General features: G+C 46.7%; 1 protein-coding gene across 1 annotated transcript in view; it reads left to right on the top strand.

The window, feature by feature from the left end:
• Positions 1-5,017: 5,017 nt before the first annotated feature.
• LOC142923403 (hexokinase-2-like) overlaps positions 5,018-19,733 on the top strand; it is a gene marked incomplete at its 3' end in the record, with an annotated part of 34,882 nt that continues 20,166 nt past the window's right edge. The window contains exons 1-3 of the mRNA XM_076064491.1: positions 5,018-5,150; positions 15,296-15,458; positions 16,999-17,150. Of these exons, the coding sequence (XP_075920606.1) occupies positions 5,085-5,150; positions 15,296-15,458; positions 16,999-17,150 (381 nt within the window). The remainder of the gene's footprint in view (positions 5,151-15,295; positions 15,459-16,998; positions 17,151-19,733) is intronic.

Below are 19,733 nucleotides of genomic sequence, written 5' to 3' on the forward strand. Positions count from 1 at the left end.
GAGTCTCAGTGATCAACACTGAACCCTATGGGAGTCTCAGTGACTAACACTGAACCCTGTGGGAGTCTCAGTGATTAACACTGAACCCTGTGGGAGTCTCAGTGATTAACACTGAACCCTGTGGGAGTCTCAGTGATTAACACTGAACCCTATGGGAGTCTCAGTGATTAACACTGAACCCTGTGGGAGTCTCAGTGATTAACACTGAACCCTATGGGAGTCTCAGTGATTAACACTGAACCCTATGGGAGTCTCAGTGACTAACACTGAACCCTATGGGAGTCTCATTGATTAACACTGAACCCTATGGGAGTCTCAGTGATTAACACTGAACCCTATGGGAGTCTCAGTGATTAACACTGAACCCTATGGGAGTCTCAGTGATTAACACTGAACCCTATGGGAGTCTCACTGATTAACACTGAACCCTGTGGGAGTCTCAGTGATTAACACTGAACCCTGTGGGAGTCTCAGTGATTAACACTGAACCCTATGGGAGTCTCAGTGATTAACACTGAACCCTGTGGGAGTCTCAGTGATTAACACTGAACCCTATGGGAGTCTCAGTGATTAACACTGAACCCTATGGGAGTCTCAGTGATTAACACTGAACCCTATGGGAGTCTCATTGATTAACACTGAACCCTATGGGAGTCTCAGTGATTAACACTGAACCCTATGGGAGTCTCAGTGATTAACACTGAACCCTATGGGAGTCTCAGTGATTAACACTGAACCCTATGGGAGGCTCACTGATTAACACTGAACCCTATGGGAGGCTCACTGATTAACACTGAACCCTATGGGAGTCTCACTGATTAACACTGAACCCTGTGGGAGTCTCAGTGATTAACACTGAACCCTATGGGAGTCTCACTGACTAACACTGAACCCTATGGGAGTCTCAGTGATTAACACTGAACCCTATGGGAGTCTCACTGACTAACACTGAACCCTATGGGAGTCTCAGTGATTAACACTGAACCCTATGGGAGTCTCAGTGATTAACACTGAACCCTGTGGGAGTCTCAGTGACTAACACTGAACCCTGTGGGAGTCTCAGTGACTAACACTGAACCCTGTAGGAGTCTCAGTGATTAACACTGAACCCTATGGGAGTCTCAGTGATTAACACTGAACCCTATAGGAGTCTCAGTGACTAACACTGAACCCTATGGGAGTCTCACTGATTAACACTGAACCCTGTGGGAGTCTCAGTGATTAACACTGAACCCTATGGGAGTCTCAGTGATTAACAATGAACCCTGTGGGAGTCTCACTGATTAACACTGAACCCTATGGGAGTCTCAATGATTAACACTGAACCCTGTGGGAGTCTCAGTGATTAACACTGAACCCTATGGGAGTCTCAGTGATTAACACTGAACCCTGTGGGAGTCTCAGTGATTAACACTGAACCCTATGGGAGTCTCAGTGATTAACACTGAACCCTATGGGAGTCTCAGTGACTAACACTGAACCCTATGGGAGTCTCATTGATTAACACTGAACCCTATGGGAGTCTCAGTGATTAACACTGAACCCTATGGGAGTCTCAGTGATTAACACTGAACCCTATGGGAGTCTCAGTGATTAACACTGAACCCTATGGGAGTCTCACTGATTAACACTGAACCCTATGGGAGTCTCACTGATTAACACTGAACCCTGTGGGAGTCTCAGTGATTAACACTGAACCCTATGGGAGTCTCACTGACTAACACTGAACCCTATGGGAGTCTCAGTGATTAACACTGAACCCTATGGGAGTCTCACTGACTAACACTGAACCCTATGGGAGTCTCAGTGATTAACACTGAACCCTATGGGAGTCTCAGTGATTAACACTGAACCCTGTGGGAGTCTCAGTGACTAACACTGAACCCTGTGGGAGTCTCAGTGACTAACACTGAACCCTGTGGGAGTCTCAGTGATTAACACTGAACCCTATGGGAGTCTCAGTGATTAACACTGAACCCTATGGGAGTCTCAGTGATTAACACTGAACCCTATGGGAGTCTCAGTGACTAACACTGAACCCTATGGGAGTCTCACTGATTAACACTGAACCCTATGGGAGTCTCAGTGACTAACACTGAACCCTATGGGAGTCTCACTGATTAACACTGAACCCTGTGGGAGTCTCAGTGATTAACACTGAACCCTATGGGAGTCTCAGTGGCTAACACTGAACCCTGTTGTAGCCCCCAGTGTCCTCGCGTGACTCCTGAAACCCAAGAATCCTAATTCCCCCCCCACCCCACGTCGACTGCCACGCGCTGCACGAGCGTCACGTGCGGCATCGTGACGTCATTATACATTACGTCACGCGTGTCCCCTTATGGGGTGTGGGGGGGGGCTGTGAAAGGGAAGCGAACGGGGGAGGGGGATGGGGGTGGTGATGTCATCGCCCGTGGATTTGAGGCGGGGCTTAGAGGGGGTGTGTCCGTAGCCCCCGCCTCCCATTCAGCGGTGGCGTCCAATCAGTGGCGAGGATTTGGGGGTTGGGCTCGCAATGGGGTCGCGGGTGGGGGCGGGGTCACGCCCCCACCGGCGTCCCCTCGTTGATTTAAGTTCCCGACGCGCCGCGACACGTGGTCAGTGAGAGCGCAGCTGGGGAGACAGAGACAATCAGAGACACTTGGGAGACAGTCAGAGACACTCAGAGACACTCAGAGACACTTGGAGACACTTGGGAGACAGTCAGAGACACTTGGGAGACACTTGGGAGACAGTCAGAGACACTCAGAGACACTCGGAGACACTTGGGAGACACTTGGGAGACACTTGGGAGACAGTCAGAGACACTCAGAGACACTCAGAGACAGTCAGAGACACTTGGGAGACAGTCAGAGACAGTCAGAGACAGTCAGGAGACACTTGGGAGACACTTGGGAGACAGTCAGAGACACTTGGGAGACAGTCAGAGACACTCAGAGACACTTGGGAGACAGTCAGAGACACTTGGGAGACAGTCAGAGACACTCGGAGACAGTCAGAGACACTCAGAGACACTTGGGAGACACTCGGAGACACTTGGGAGATACTGAGAGAGATACTGAGAGAGATACTGAGAGAAATACTGCGAGAGATACTCAGAGAGATACTCAGAGAGATACTGAGAGAGATACTGAGAGAGATACTGAGATAGATACTCAGAGAGATACTGAGAGAGATACTGAGAGAGATACTGAGAGAGATACTCAGAGAGATACTGAGAGGGATACTCAGAGAGATACTCAGAGAAATACTGAGAGAGATACTGAGAGAGATACTCAGAGAGATACTGAGAGAGATACTCAGAGAGATACGCAGAGAGATACTCAGAGAGATACTGAGAGAGATACTGAGAGAGATACTCAGAGAGATACTGAGAGAGATACTCAGAGAGATACTGAGAGAGATACTGAGAGAGATACTCAGAGAGATACTAAGAAAGATACTGAGAGAGATACTGAGAGAGATACTGAGAGAGATACTCAGAGAGATACTGAGAGAGATACTCAGAGAGATACTGAGAGAGATACTGAGAGAGATACTCAGAGAGAAACTCAGAGAGATACTGAGAGAGATACTCAGAGAGATACTGAGAGAGATACTGAGAGATACTGAGAGAGATACTGAGAGAGATACTGAGAGAGATACTCAGAGAGATACTGAGAGAGATACTCAGAGAGATACTGAGAGAGATACTGAGAGAGATACTCAGAGAGAAACTCAGAGAGATACTGAGAGAGATACTCAGAGAGATACTCAGAGAGATACTGAGAGAGATACTGAGAGAGATACTGAGAGAGATACTCAGAGAGATACTGAGAGAGATACTGAGAGAGATACTCAGAGAGATACTGAGAGAGATACTGAGAGAGATACTGAGAGAGAAACTCAGAGAGATACTCAGAGAGATACTGAGAGAGATACTCAGAGAGAAACTCAGAGAGATACTGAGAGAGATACTCAGAGAGATACTGAGAGAGATACTGAGAGAGAAACTCAGAGAGATACTCAGAGAGATACTGAGAGAGATACTCAGAGAGATACTGAGAGAGATACTGAGAGATACTGAGAGATACTCAGAGAGATACTGAGAGAGATACTGAGAGATACTGAGAGAAACTCAGAGAGATACTCAGAGAGATACTCAGAGAGACTCGGGGAAGCCTGCGAGACGCTGAGACATTCCTTGAGAGAGACAGAGAGAGAGATACGCGCGTGTTATTTATTCAACACTTTACGCTATTTATTTACGCTATTTATTCTTTCGGAAGTCGTATTTAAAGTGTAGTTACAGGTGATAGCTGTTGTACGTACAGGTGCCACAGCACTTACAGGTACAGGTGCCAGCTGTTGTAGTTACAGGTGCCAGCTGTTGTAGTTACAGGTGCCAGCTGTTGTAGGTACAGGTGCCAGCTGTTGTAGGTACAGGTGCCAGCTGTTGTAGGTACAGGTGACAGCTGTTGTAGTTACAGGTGACAGCTGGTGTAGGTACAGGTGACAGCTGTTGTAGGTACAGGTGACACAGCACTCACAGGTACAGGTGCCAGCTGTTGTAGGTACAGGTGACACAGCACTCACAGGTACAGGTGCCAGCTGTTGTAGGTACAGGTGACAGCTGTTGTAGGTACAGGTGACAGCTGTTGTAGGTACAGGTGCCAGCTGTTGTAGGTACAGGTGCCAGCTGTTGTAGGTACAGGTGCCAGCTGTTGTAGGTACAGGTGCCAGCTGTTGTAGGTACAGGTGCCAGCTGTTGTAGGTACAGGTGACAGCTGTTGTAGTTACAGGTGACAGCTGGTGTAGGTACAGGTGACACAGCACTCACAGGTACAGGTGCCAGCTGTTGTAGGTACAGGTGCCAGCTGTTGTAGGTACAGGTGCCAGCTGTTGTAGGTACAGGTGCCAGCTGTTGTAGGTACAGGTGACAGCTGTTGTAGTTACAGGTGCCAGCTGTTGTAGGTACAGGTGCCAGCTGTTGTAGTTACAGGTGACACAGCACTCACAGGTACAGGTGCCAGCTGTTGTAGGTACAGGTGACAGCTGTTGTAGGTACAGGTGACAGCTGTTGTAGGTACAGGTGACTCGTCGCCATGATCATCGCCTCGCACCTCATCGTGCAGTGCTTCACGGAGCTGTTCGAGGACGAGGGGGAGAAGGTGAGCAGTGTGGTGTAGTGTATAGTGTAGTGTAGTAGTGTGTAGTGTAGTGTGTAGTGTAGTGTGTAGTGTGTGTAGTGTGTGTGTAGTGTGTGTGTAGTGTGTGCAGTGTGTGTATTGTGTGTGTGTAGTGTGTGCAGTGTGTGTATTGTGTAGTGTGTGTGTGTAGTGTGTGTGTGTAGTGTGTGTGTGTAGTGTGTGCAGTGTGTGTGTGTAGTGTGTGCAGTGTGTGTGTAGTGTGTGTGTGTAGTGTGTGTGTGTAGTGTGTGTATGTATAGTGTGTATGTGTAGTGTGTGTAGTGTGTGTAGTGTGGTAGTGTGTGTAGTGTGGTGTAGTGTGTGTGTAGTGTGGTGTAGTGTGTGTGTAGTGTGTGTGTGTAGTGTGTGTATGTATAGTGTGTATGTGTAGTGTGTGTGTAGTGTGTGTAGTGTGTATGTGTAGTGTATGTGTGTAGTGTGTGTGTGTAGTGTGTGTATGTATAGTGTGTATGTGTAGTGTAGTGTGTGTGTAGTGTGTGTAGTGTGTATAGTGTGTGTGTGTAGTGTGTGTGTGTATGTGTAGTGTATGTATAGTGTGTATGTGTAGTGTGGTGTGTGTGTAGTGTGTATGTGTAGTGTATGTGTAGTGTGTGTAGTGTGGTGTGTAGTGTGTGTAGTGTGCGTAGTGTGTATGTGTAGTGTGTATGTGTAGTGTGTATGTGTAGTGTGTGTAGTGTATGTGTGTAGTGTCTGTGTGTAGTGTGTGTGTGTATGTATAGTGTGTATGTGTAGTGTGGTGTGTGTGTAGTGTGTGTGTGTAGTGTGTGTAGTGTGTATAGTGTGTGTGTAGTGTGTGTGTAGTGTGTGTAGTGTGTGTGTAGTGTAGTGTGTGTGTAGTGTGTGTAGTGTGTGTAGTGTAGTGTGTGTAGTGTGTGTGTATTGTGTGTGTAGTGTGTATAGTGTGTGTGTGTAGTGTGTGTAGTGTGTGTAGTGTATGTGTAGTGTGTGTATGTGTAGTGTATGTATAGTGTGTGTGTGTAGTGTGTGTGTAGTGTGTGTGTGTAGTGTGTGTGTGTAGTGTGGGTTCTACGTGATGTGTGTGGTGTGTGTATAAGACATCAGCACTTGCCCCTACAGCCCTGCCAGAGGCTACCTGGGGTAGCTTTGTCTGTGTCTCAGCACTTGCCCTTACAGCCCTGCTAGAGGCTACCTGGGGGAACTTTGTCTGTGTCTCAGCACTTGCCCCTACAGCCCTTCTAGAGGCTACCTGGGGGAGCTTTGTCTGTGTCTCAGCACTTGCCCCTACAGCCCTGCTAGAGGCTACCTGGGGGAACTTTGTCTGTGTCTAGCACTTGCCCCTACAGCCCTGCTAGAGGCTACCTGGGTTAGCTTTGTCTGTGTCGCAGCACTTGCCCTTACAGCCCTGCTAGAGGCCACCTGGGGTAGCTTTGTCTGTGTGTGTGTTGCAGAGACTGCCACGTGGACTTACATCCGGTTCTAAAGTCGACTTAGTGTAAGGGAATGTGTGTGTCTGTGTGTGTGTCTGTGTGTGTGTATGTGTGTGTCTGTGTGTAGTGTGTGTCTGTGTGTGTGTGTGAGTGTATCTGTGTGTGTAGTGGGTGGGTGTGGGTGTGTGTATATGTGTGTGTGTGTAGTGTGTGTGTGTCTGTGTGTGTGTCTGTGTGTGTGTGTGTGTCTGTGTGTGTGTCTGTGTGTGTGTGTGAGAGTGTGTGTGTGTGTCTGTGTGTGTGTGAGTGTGTGTGAGTGTGTGTGTGTCTGTGTGTGTGTCTGTGTGTGTGTCTGTGTGTGTCTGTGTGTGTGTCTGTGTATGTGTATCTGTGTATGTGTAGTGGGTGGGTGTGGGTGTGTGTATCTGTGTGTGTGTCTGTGTGTGTGTGTATCTGTGTGTCTGTGTGTGTGTGTCTGTGTGTGTGTATCTGTGTGAGTGTGTGTCTCTGTGTGTGTGTATCTGTGTGTGTATCTGTGTGTGTGGGTGTGTCTGTGTGTGTGTGTCTGTGTGTGTCTGTGTATGTGTATCTGTGTGTGTAGTGGGTGGGTGTGTGTGTGTATGTGTGTGTGTCTGTGTGTGTGTCTGTGTGTGTGTGTATCTGTGTGTCTGTGTGTGTATCTGTGTGTGTATCTGTGTGTGTATCTGTGTGTGTGTGTCTGTGTGTGTGTATCTGTGTGAGTGTGTGTCTCTGTGTGTGTGTATCTGTGTGTGTGGGTATGTCTGTGTGTGTATATCTGTGTGAGTGTGTCTCTGTGTGTGTCTCTGTGTGTGAGTCTGTGTGTGTGGGGTGATGTGTGTATGTGGATGTGTGTGTGGGGGTGTGTGTGTGGGGGTGTGTGTGTGAGTATGTGGGTTTGTGTGAGTGTGTGTCTCTGTGTGTGTGTCTGTGTGTGTGTCTGTGTGTGTGTCTGTGTGTGTGTGGGTGTGTGTGGGGGGGTGTGAGTCTGTGTGTGTGGGGTGTGTGTGTGTGGGGGTATGTAGTGTGTGTGTGTAGTGTGTGTGTGTAGTGGGTGGGGGTGTGTGTGTGTGGTGTGATGTGTGTAGTGTGTGAGTCTGTGTGTGTGTGTGGGTGTGTGTGTGTCTTTAGTAGTAGTAGTAGTGTCCGGGTAAAACTACGTGGCCGGAAGTCAGAGCCATTCCCTGTACACCTTGGGGTGCGACAGGGATGTCCTCTGGCTCCCACATTATTTAACATCTATTTTGACCACGTAGTTCGTGAAGCCTTCAATAGCTGTACCGGGGGAATCTCCATATGGTACAGATATAATGGGAGGCTGATCGATGCCCGGGTGCGGTCAAGCGATGGCTGCCTATTGGTCAACCACGTTATGTATGCTGATGATTTGGTAATAGCTGCTCAGTCAGAGGAGGAGTTGCAGACGCTGCTGCTGAGACTGGAGCGTGCCACTAAGAGGTGGGGCCTTACCATCAGCCCCACCAAAACTAAGCACCTGCCTGGGTATTTTGTACCATCGGACACTCCACCCCCACAACTCCCAATCGGTGATGGGGCAGTTGTGGAGAGAGTGGAGAGTTTCCCATACCTGGGCAGTGTGCTTATGACTGGCTCCAGTTTAACAGCAGAGGTCTCACTCCGAATCAGTCGAGCGGCAATATCTTTTCATCGGTTGCGTAACGCTGTGTGGAAGCTACCTGGTCTGTCGCTCCGCACTAAGCTTCAGGTCTTCTCGGCCACGGTCATTCCCTCCCTTCTCTACGCTTATGAAACGTGGACCCCCTTAATGGAACATCTTCGCCGGTTAGAAACATTCAGGGTGGCCTGCCTACGATCCATCCTGGGTTTAACCAGGCTGGATTGTGTGAGGAGCTCACAAATCCTTGAAAGATCTGGGCAAGGTCCCATCGGTGAGCTCCTCCGGCGGGGAAGGCTGCGATGGCTGGGTAATGTAGCCCGCATGCCCAGCCACCGCATGCCGAAACAGCTTTTGTTCAGGAGGACGTGGAGCTGAGTGGACTTACTGATGACTGGTACTTGTACTGACACCACTACTACTACTACTACTGACACTACTACTGACACTACTACTACTGACACTACTACTACTACTGACACTACTACTGACACTACTACTGACACTATTACTACTGACACTATTACTACTGACACTACTACTGACACTACTACTGACAACACTACTGACACTATTACTACTGACACTACTACTACTACTGACACTACTACTACTACTGACACTACTACTACTGACACTACTACTACTGACACCACTACTACTACTGACACTACTACTACTGACACTACTACTACTGACACTACTACTACTACTGACACTACTACTACTACTGACACTACTACTACTGACACTACTACTACTACTGACACTACTACTACTACTGACACTACTACTACTGACACTACTACTGACACTACTACTACTACTTATACCACTACTACTACTACTGACACTACTACTACTACTGACACTTCTACTGACACTATTACTACTACTGACACTACTACTACTGACACCACTACTACTACTGACACTACTACTACTGACACTACTACTACTACTGACACTACTACTACTGACACTACTACTACTGACACTACTACTACTGACACCACTACTACTACTGACACTACTACTACTGACACTACTACTACTACTGACACTACTACTACTGACACTACTACTACTGACACTACTACTGACACCACTACTACTACTGACACTACTACTACTACTGACACCACTACTACTACTGACACTACTACTACCACTACTACTACTACTGACACCACTACTACTGACACTACTACTACTGACACTACTACTACTGACACTACTACTACTACTGACACTACTACTACCACTACTACTACTACTGACACTACTACTACTGACACTACTACTACTACTGACACCACTACTACTGACACTACTACTGACACCACTACTACTACTACTGACACTACTACTACCACTACTACTACTACTGACACTACTACTACTGACACTGCTACTACTGACACTATTACTACTGACACTACTACTACTGACACTACTACTACTGACACTACTACTACTACTACTGACACCACTACTACTACTGACACTACTACTACTGACACTACTACTACTGACACTGCTACTACTACTACTACTGACACTACTACTGACACTACTACTACTGACACTACTACTACTGACACTACTACTACTGACATCACTACTACTACTGACACTACTACTACTGACACTACTACTACTGACACTGCTACTACTGACACTACTACTACTACTGACACTACTACTACTACTGACACTACTACTACTGACACTACTACTACTACTACTGACACTACTACTCACACTACTACTACTACTGACACTACTACTACTGACACTACTACTACTGACACTACTACTACTACTACTGACACCACTACTACTACTGACACTATTACTACTGACACTACTACTACTGACACTACTACTACTGACACTACTACTACTACTGACACTACTGCTACTGACACTACTACTACTGACACTACTACTGACACTACTACTATTGACACTACTACTACTACTGACACTACTACTACTGACACTACTACTACTACTGACACAACTACTACTGACACTACTACTACTGACACTACTACTACTGACACTACTACTACTACTGACACCACTACTACTACTGACACTGCTACTACTGACACTATTACTACTGACACTACTACTACTGACACTACTACTACTGACACTACTACTACTACTGACACCACTACTACTACTGACACTGCTACTACTGACACTGCTACTACTGACTACTGCTACTACTGACACTACTACTACTGACACTACTACTACTACTGACACTACTACTACTGACACTACTACTACTACTGACACTACTACTACTGACACTACTACTACTACTGACACTACTACTACTGACACTGCTACTACTGACACTATTACTACTGACACTACTACTACTGACACTACTACTACTGACACTACTACTACTACTGACACCACTACTACTACTGACACTGCTACTACTGACACTGCTACTACTGACACTACTACTACTGACACTACTACTACTGACACTACTACTACTAACACCACTACTACTACTGACACTACTACTACTGACACTACTACTACTGACACTACTACTACTACTGACACTACTACTACTGACACTACTACTACTAACACCACCACTACTACTACTGACACTACTACTACTGACACTACCACTACTACTACTGACACCACTACTACTACTGACACTACTACTACTGACACTACTACTACTGACACTACCACTACTACTACTGACACCACTACTACTACTGACACAACTACTACTGACACTACTACTACTGACACTACTACTACTATTGACACTACTACTACTGACACTACTACTACTACATTACTACTACTGACACTACTACTACTGACACTACTACTACTGACACTACTACTACTGACACTACTACTACTACTGACACTACCACTACTACTACTGACACTACTACTACTGACACTACTACTACTACTGACACTACTACTACTGACACTACTACTACTACACTACTACTACTGACACTACTACTACTACTACTGACACTACTACTACTGACACTACTACTACTGACACTACTACAACTACTGACACCACTACTACTACTGACACTATTACTACTGACACTACTACTACTACTGACACTACTACTACTGACACTACTACTACTGACACTACTACTTCTACTGACACCACTACTACTACTGACACTGCTACTACTGACACTGCTACTACTGACACTACTACTACTGACACTACTACTACTGACACTACTACTACTAACACCACCACTACTATTACTACTGACACTACTACTACTGACACTACTACTACTGACACTACTACTACTGACACTACTACTACTGACACCACCACTACTACTACTGACACTACCACTACTACTACTGACACCACTACTACTACTGACACTACTACTACTGACACTACTACTACTGACACTACCACTACTATTACTGACACCACTACTACTACTGACACTACTACTACTGACACTACTACTACTGACACTACTACTGACACTACTACATTACTACTACTGACACTACTACTACTGACACTACTACTACTGACACTACTACTACTGACACTACTACTACTACTGACACTACCACTACTACTACTACTGACACTACTACTACTACTGACACTACTACTACTGACACTACTACTACTGACACTACTACTACTACTGACTCTACCACTACTACTGACACTACCACTACTACTACTACTGACACTACTACTACTGACACCACTACTACTACTGACACTACTACTGACACTACTACTACTGACACCACTACTACTGACACTACTACTGACACTACTACTACTACTACTGACACTACTACTACTGACACTACTACTACTGACACTACTACTACTACTACTGACACTACTACTACTGACACTACTACTACTGACACTACTACTACTACTGACACTACTACTACTGACACTACTACTACTGACACTACTACTACTGACACTACTACCACTACTACTGACACTACTACTACTGACACTACTACTACTACTGACACTACTACCACTACTACTGACACTACTACTGCTGACACTACTACTACTACTGATACTACTACTGACACTACTACTACTGACACTACTACTACTGACACTACTACTACTGACACTACTACTACTGACACTACTACCACTACTACTGACACTACTACTACTGACACTACTACTACTACTACTGACACTACTACCACTACTACTGACACTACTACTACTGACACTACTACTACTACTGACACTACTACTACTGACACTACTACTACTGACACTACTACAACTACTGACACCACTACTACTACTGACACTACTACTACTGACACTACTACTACTGACACTACTACTACTGACACTACTTCTACTGACACTACTACTACTGACACTACTACTACTGACACTACTACTACTGACACTACTACTACTACTACTGACACCACTACTACTGACACTACTACTACTGACACTACTACTGACACTACCACTACTACTACTGACACCACTACTACTACTGACACCACTACTACTGACACTACCACTACTACTACTGACACTACTACTACTGACACTACTACTACTACTACTGACACTACTACTGCTGACACTACTACTACTACTGACACTACTACTACTGACACTACTACTACTGACACTACTACTACTGACACTACTACTACTGACACTACTACCACTACTACTGACACTACTACTACTGACACTACTACTACTACTACTGACACTACTACCACTACTATTGACACTACTACTACTGACACTACTACTACTACTGACACTACTACTACTGACACTACTACTACTGACACTACTACTACTGACACTACTACAACTACTGACACCACTACTACTACTGACACTATTACTACTGACACTACTACTACTGACACTACTACTACTGACACTACTACTACTGACACTACTACTACTACTACTGACACTACTACTACTGACACTACTACCACTACTACTGACACTACTACTACTGACACTACTACTACTACTGACACTACTACTACTGACACTACTACTACTGACACTACTACTGACACTACTACTACTACTGACACTACTACTACTACTGACACCACTACTACTACTGACACTACTACTACCACTACTACTACTACTGACACTACTACTACTACTGACACTACTACTACTGACACTACTACTACTGACACTACTACTACTACTACTGACACTACTACCACTACTACTGACACTACTACTACTGACACTACTACTACTACTGACACTACTACTACTGACACTACTACTACTGACACTACTACTGACACTACTACTACTACTGACACTACTACTACTACTGACACCACTACTACTACTACTGACACTACTACTACTGACACTACTACTACTGACACTACTACTACTGACACTACTACCACTACTACTGACACTACTACTACTGACACTACTACTACTACTACTGACACTACTACCACTACTACTGACACTACTACTACTGACACTACTACTACTACTGACACTACTACTACTGACACTACTACTACTGACACTACTACAACTACTGACACCACTACTACTACTGACACTACTACTACTGACACTACTACTACTGACACTACTACTACTGACACTACTTCTACTGACACTACTACTACTGACACTACTACTACTGACACTACTACTACTGACACTACTACTACTACTACTGACACCACTACTACTGACACTACTACTACTGACACTACTACTGACACTACCACTACTACTACTGACACCACTACTACTACTGACACCACTACTACTGACACTACCACTACTACTACTGACACTACTACTACTGACACTACTACTACTACTACTGACACTACTACTGCTGACACTACTACTACTACTGACACTACTACTACTGACACTACTACTACTGACACTACTACTACTGACACTACTACTACTGACACTACTACCACTACTACTGACACTACTACTACTGACACTACTACTACTACTACTGACACTACTACCACTACTATTGACACTACTACTACTGACACTACTACTACTACTGACACTACTACTACTGACACTACTACTACTGACACTACTACTACTGACACTACTACAACTACTGACACCACTACTACTACTGACACTATTACTACTGACACTACTACTACTGACACTACTACTACTGACACTACTACTACTGACACTACTACTACTACTACTGACACTACTACTACTGACACTACTACCACTACTACTGACACTACTACTACTGACACTACTACTACTACTGACACTACTACTACTGACACTACTACTACTGACACTACTACTGACACTACTACTACTACTGACACTACTACTACTACTGACACCACTACTACTACTGACACTACTACTACCACTACTACTACTACTGACACTACTACTACTACTGACACTACTACTACTGACACTACTACTACTGACACTACTACTACTACTACTGACACTACTACCACTACTACTGACACTACTACTACTGACACTACTACTACTACTGACACTACTACTACTGACACTACTACTACTGACACTACTACTGACACTACTACTACTACTGACACTACTACTACTACTGACACCACTACTACTACTACTGACACTACTACTACTGACACTACTACTACTGACACTACTACTACTACTGACACCACTACTACTACTGACACTGCTACTACTGACACTACTACTGACACTACTACTACTACTGACACTACTACTACTACTGACACTACTACTGACACTGCTACTACTGACACTACTACTGACACTACTACTACTACTGACACCACTACTACTACTGACACTGCTACTACTGACACTACTACTACTGACACTACTACTACTGACACTACTACTACTGACACTACTACTACTACTGACACCACTACTACTACTGACACTGCTACTACTGACACTACTACTGCCGCTGCTACTGCCGCTGCTGCTGCAGGTGGAGCGTCTGCTACGGGACCTGGTGCTGTCGGACGAGCAGTTGCTGAGCGTGTCGCAGCGTCTGGCGGGGGAGATGGAGCGCGGCCTGAGCCGTCAGAGCCACGCCGGCGCTACGGTGAAGATGCTGCCCACGTTTGTGAGGTCCACGCCGGACGGCACGGGTACACGGAGACACGTGGCACCGCCACCAGCGCCGACACCGCCGCCACTACTGACACCACCACCATCACTACCGCCGACACCACTGCCACTACCGACACCACAACCACTACCACCACCACCACTACCGCCACCACCACCACTACCACCACCACCACTACCACCACCACTACTACCACCACCACCACTACCACCACTACCACTACTACCACTACTACCACCACCACCACTACCACTACTACCACCACCACCACTAACCACCACCACCACTACCACCACTACCACCACCACCACTACTGCCACCACCACCACCACCACTACCACCACCACCACTACCACCACTACCACCACCACCACTACTGCCACCACCACCACCACTACCACCACCACCACTACCACTACTGCCACCACCACCACTACCACCACCACCACCACCACTACCACCACCACCACTACTGCCACCACCACCACCACTACCACCACCACTACCACTACTGCCACCACCACCACCACCACTACCACCACCACCAGTACCACCACCACCACTACCACTACTGCCACCACCACCACCACTACCACCACCACCACTACCACTACTGCCACCACCACCACTACCACCACCACCACTACCACCACCACCACTACCACTACTGCCACCACCACCACTACCACCACCACCACTACCACCACTACCACCACTACCACTACTGCCACCACCGCCACCACCACTACCACCACCACCACTACCACCACCACTACCACTACTACCACCAACACCACTACCACTACTGCCACCACCGCCACCACCACCACCACCACTGCCGACACCACCACCAGCTGGGCAGTCGGCCAGCCGGCTCCCTCTCCTCTCTCTCCTCCCTCCCCAAGTGATCCACCAACTCCTCTAGGCAACTCGCCAAGACAAACCCTGGGCAGTGAGAGAGTGGTGGGTGAGTGAGTGGGTGAGTGAGTGGGTGAGTGGGTGAGTGAGTGGGTGAGTGAGTGAGTGGGTGAGTGAGTGAGTGGATGAGTGAGTGGGTGGGTGAGGGAGTGAGTGGGTGAGGGAGTGAGTGGGTGGGTGAGTGAGTGGGTGAGTGGGTGGGTGAGGGAGTGAGTGGGTGGGTGGGCGAGTGGGTGAGTGAGTGGGCGAGTGAGTGAGTGAGTGGGTGAGTGAGTGAGTGAGTGGGTGGGTGAGTGGGTGGGTGAGGGAGTGAGTGGGTGAGTGAGTGGGTGAGTGAGTGGGTGGGTGAGTGAGTGAGTGAGTGGGCGAGTGAGTGGGTGGGTGAGTGGGTGGGTGAGTGGGTGGGTGGATGGGTGGGTGGGTGGGTGAGTGAGTGAATGAGTGAGCGAATGAGTGAGCGAATGAGTGAGCGAGGGAGTGAACGAGTGAACGAGCGAACGAACGAGCGAGCCGACTTAGTCAAACAAAAACGACGTTCTTCCTCTGCTCTTCTGCCTCCCCCCCCCGTGCCCCCCACCCCCGTGCCCCCCACCCCCGTGCCCCCCACCCCCCGTGCCCCCCACACTCCACACCTTCCGCAGAGAGTGGAGACTTCCTGGCGCTGGACCTGGGCGGCACCAACTTCCGGGTGCTGCGCGTGACTGCGATGCCCACGGACGGTCGGCGTCGGGTGGAGATGCAGAGCGAAGTTTACCCCATCCCTACACTCGCCATGCAGGGGTCAGGCCGCCAGGTGGCTAACACACTATACACTATACACTACACTATACACTACACTATACACTACACTATACACTACACTATACACTACACTACACTATACACTACACTATACACTATACACTACACTATACACTACACTATACACTACACACGAAGTTTACCCCATCCCTACACTCGCCATGCAGGGGTCAGGCCGCCAGGTGGCTAACACACTATACACTATACACTACACTATACACTACACTATACACTACACTATACACTACACTATACACTACACTACACTATACACTACACACGAAGTTTACCCCATCCCTACACTCGCCATGCAGGGGTCAGGCCGCCAGGTGGCTAACACACAATATACACTACACTATACACTACACTATACACTACACTATACACTACACTATACACTACACACTATACACTACACACGAAGTTTACCCCATCCCTACACTCGCCATGCAGGGGTCAGGCCGCCAGGTGGCTAACACACAATATACACTATACACTATACACTACACTATACACTACACTATACACTACACACGAAGTTTACCCCATCCCTACACTCGCCATGCAGGGGTCAGGCCGCCAGGTGGCTAACACACAATATACACTATACACTACACTATACACTATACACTACACTATACACTACACACGAAGTTTACCCCATCCCTACACATGCCATGCAGGGGTCAGGCCGCCAGGTGGCTAACACAATACACTACACTATACACTACACACGAAGTTTACCCCATCCCTACACATGCCATGCAGGGGTCAGGCCGCCAGGTGCCTAACACACAATACACTATACACTACACTATACACTACACTATACACTATACTATACACTACACTACACTATACACTACACTATACACTACAAACGAAGTTTACCCCATCCCTACACTCGCCATGCAGGGGTCAGGCCGCCAGGTGGCTAACACAATATACACTACACTATACACTACACTATACACTACACACGAAGTTTACCCCATCCCTACACTCGCCATGCAGGGGTCAGGCCGCCAGGTGGCTAACACACACTATACACTACACTATACACTACACTATACACTACATTATACACTACACTATACACTACACTATACACTACACTACACACTACACTATACACTACACACGAAGTTTACCCCATCCCTACACATGCCATGCAGGGGTCAGGCCGCCAGGTGGCTAACACACTATACACTACACTATACACTACACTATACACTATACACTACACTATACACTACACACGAAGTTTACCCCATCCCTACACATGCCATGCAGGGGTCAGGCCGCCAGGTGGCTAACACACAATATACACTATACACTACACTATACACTACACTATACACTACACTACACTATACACTACACTATACACTACACACGAAGTTTACCCCATCCCTACACATGCCATGCAGGGGTCAGGCCGCCAGGTGGCTAACACACAATATACACTATACACTACACTATACACTACACTATACACTACACTACACTATACACTACACTATACACTACACACGAAGTTTACCCCATCCCTACACATGCCATGCAGGGGTCAGGCCGCCAGGTGGCTAACACACAATATACACTATACACTACACTATACACTACACTATACACTACACTACACTATACACTACACTATACACTACACACGAAGTTTACCCCATCCCTACACATGCCATGCAGGGGTCAGGCCGCCAGGTGGCTAACACACAATATACACTATACACTACACTATACACTACACTATACACTACACTACACTATACACTACACTATACACTACACACGAAGTTTACCCCATCCCTACACATGCCATGCAGGGGTCAGGCCGCCAGGTGGCTAACACACAATATACACTATACACTACACTATACACTACACTATACACTACACTACACTATACACTACACTATACACTACACACGAAGTTTACCCCATCCCTACACATGCCATGCAGGGGTCAGGCCGCCAGGTGGCTAACACAATACACTATACACTACACTATACACTACACTATACACTACACTATACACTACACTATACACTACACTATACACTACACTATACACTACACTATACACTATACACTACACTATACACTACACTATACACTACACTATACACTACACACGAAGTTTACCCCATCCCTACACATGCCATGCAGGGGTCAGGCCGCCAGGTGGCTAACACACTATACACTACACTATACACTATACACTACACTATACACTACACTATACACTATACTATACACTACACTACACACTATACACTACACCATACACTAGACTATACACTATACACTACACTACACACGAAGTTTACCCCATCCCTACACATGCCATGCAGGGGTCAGGCCGCCAGGTGGCTAACACACTATACACTACACTATACACTATACACTACACTATACACTACACTATACACTATACTATACACTACACTACACACTATACACTACACCATACACTAGACTATACACTATACACTACACTACACACGAAGTTTACCCCATCCCTACACATGCCATGCAGGGGTCAGGCCGCCAGGTGGC

Source organism: Petromyzon marinus, unplaced genomic scaffold, assembly GCF_048934315.1.
Source record: "Petromyzon marinus isolate PM22_M1 ecotype Great Lakes invasive population unplaced genomic scaffold, UKy_Petmar_22M1.pri1.0 PM_Scaffold_484, whole genome shotgun sequence".
Taxonomy (NCBI): domain Eukaryota; kingdom Metazoa; phylum Chordata; class Hyperoartia; order Petromyzontiformes; family Petromyzontidae; genus Petromyzon; species Petromyzon marinus.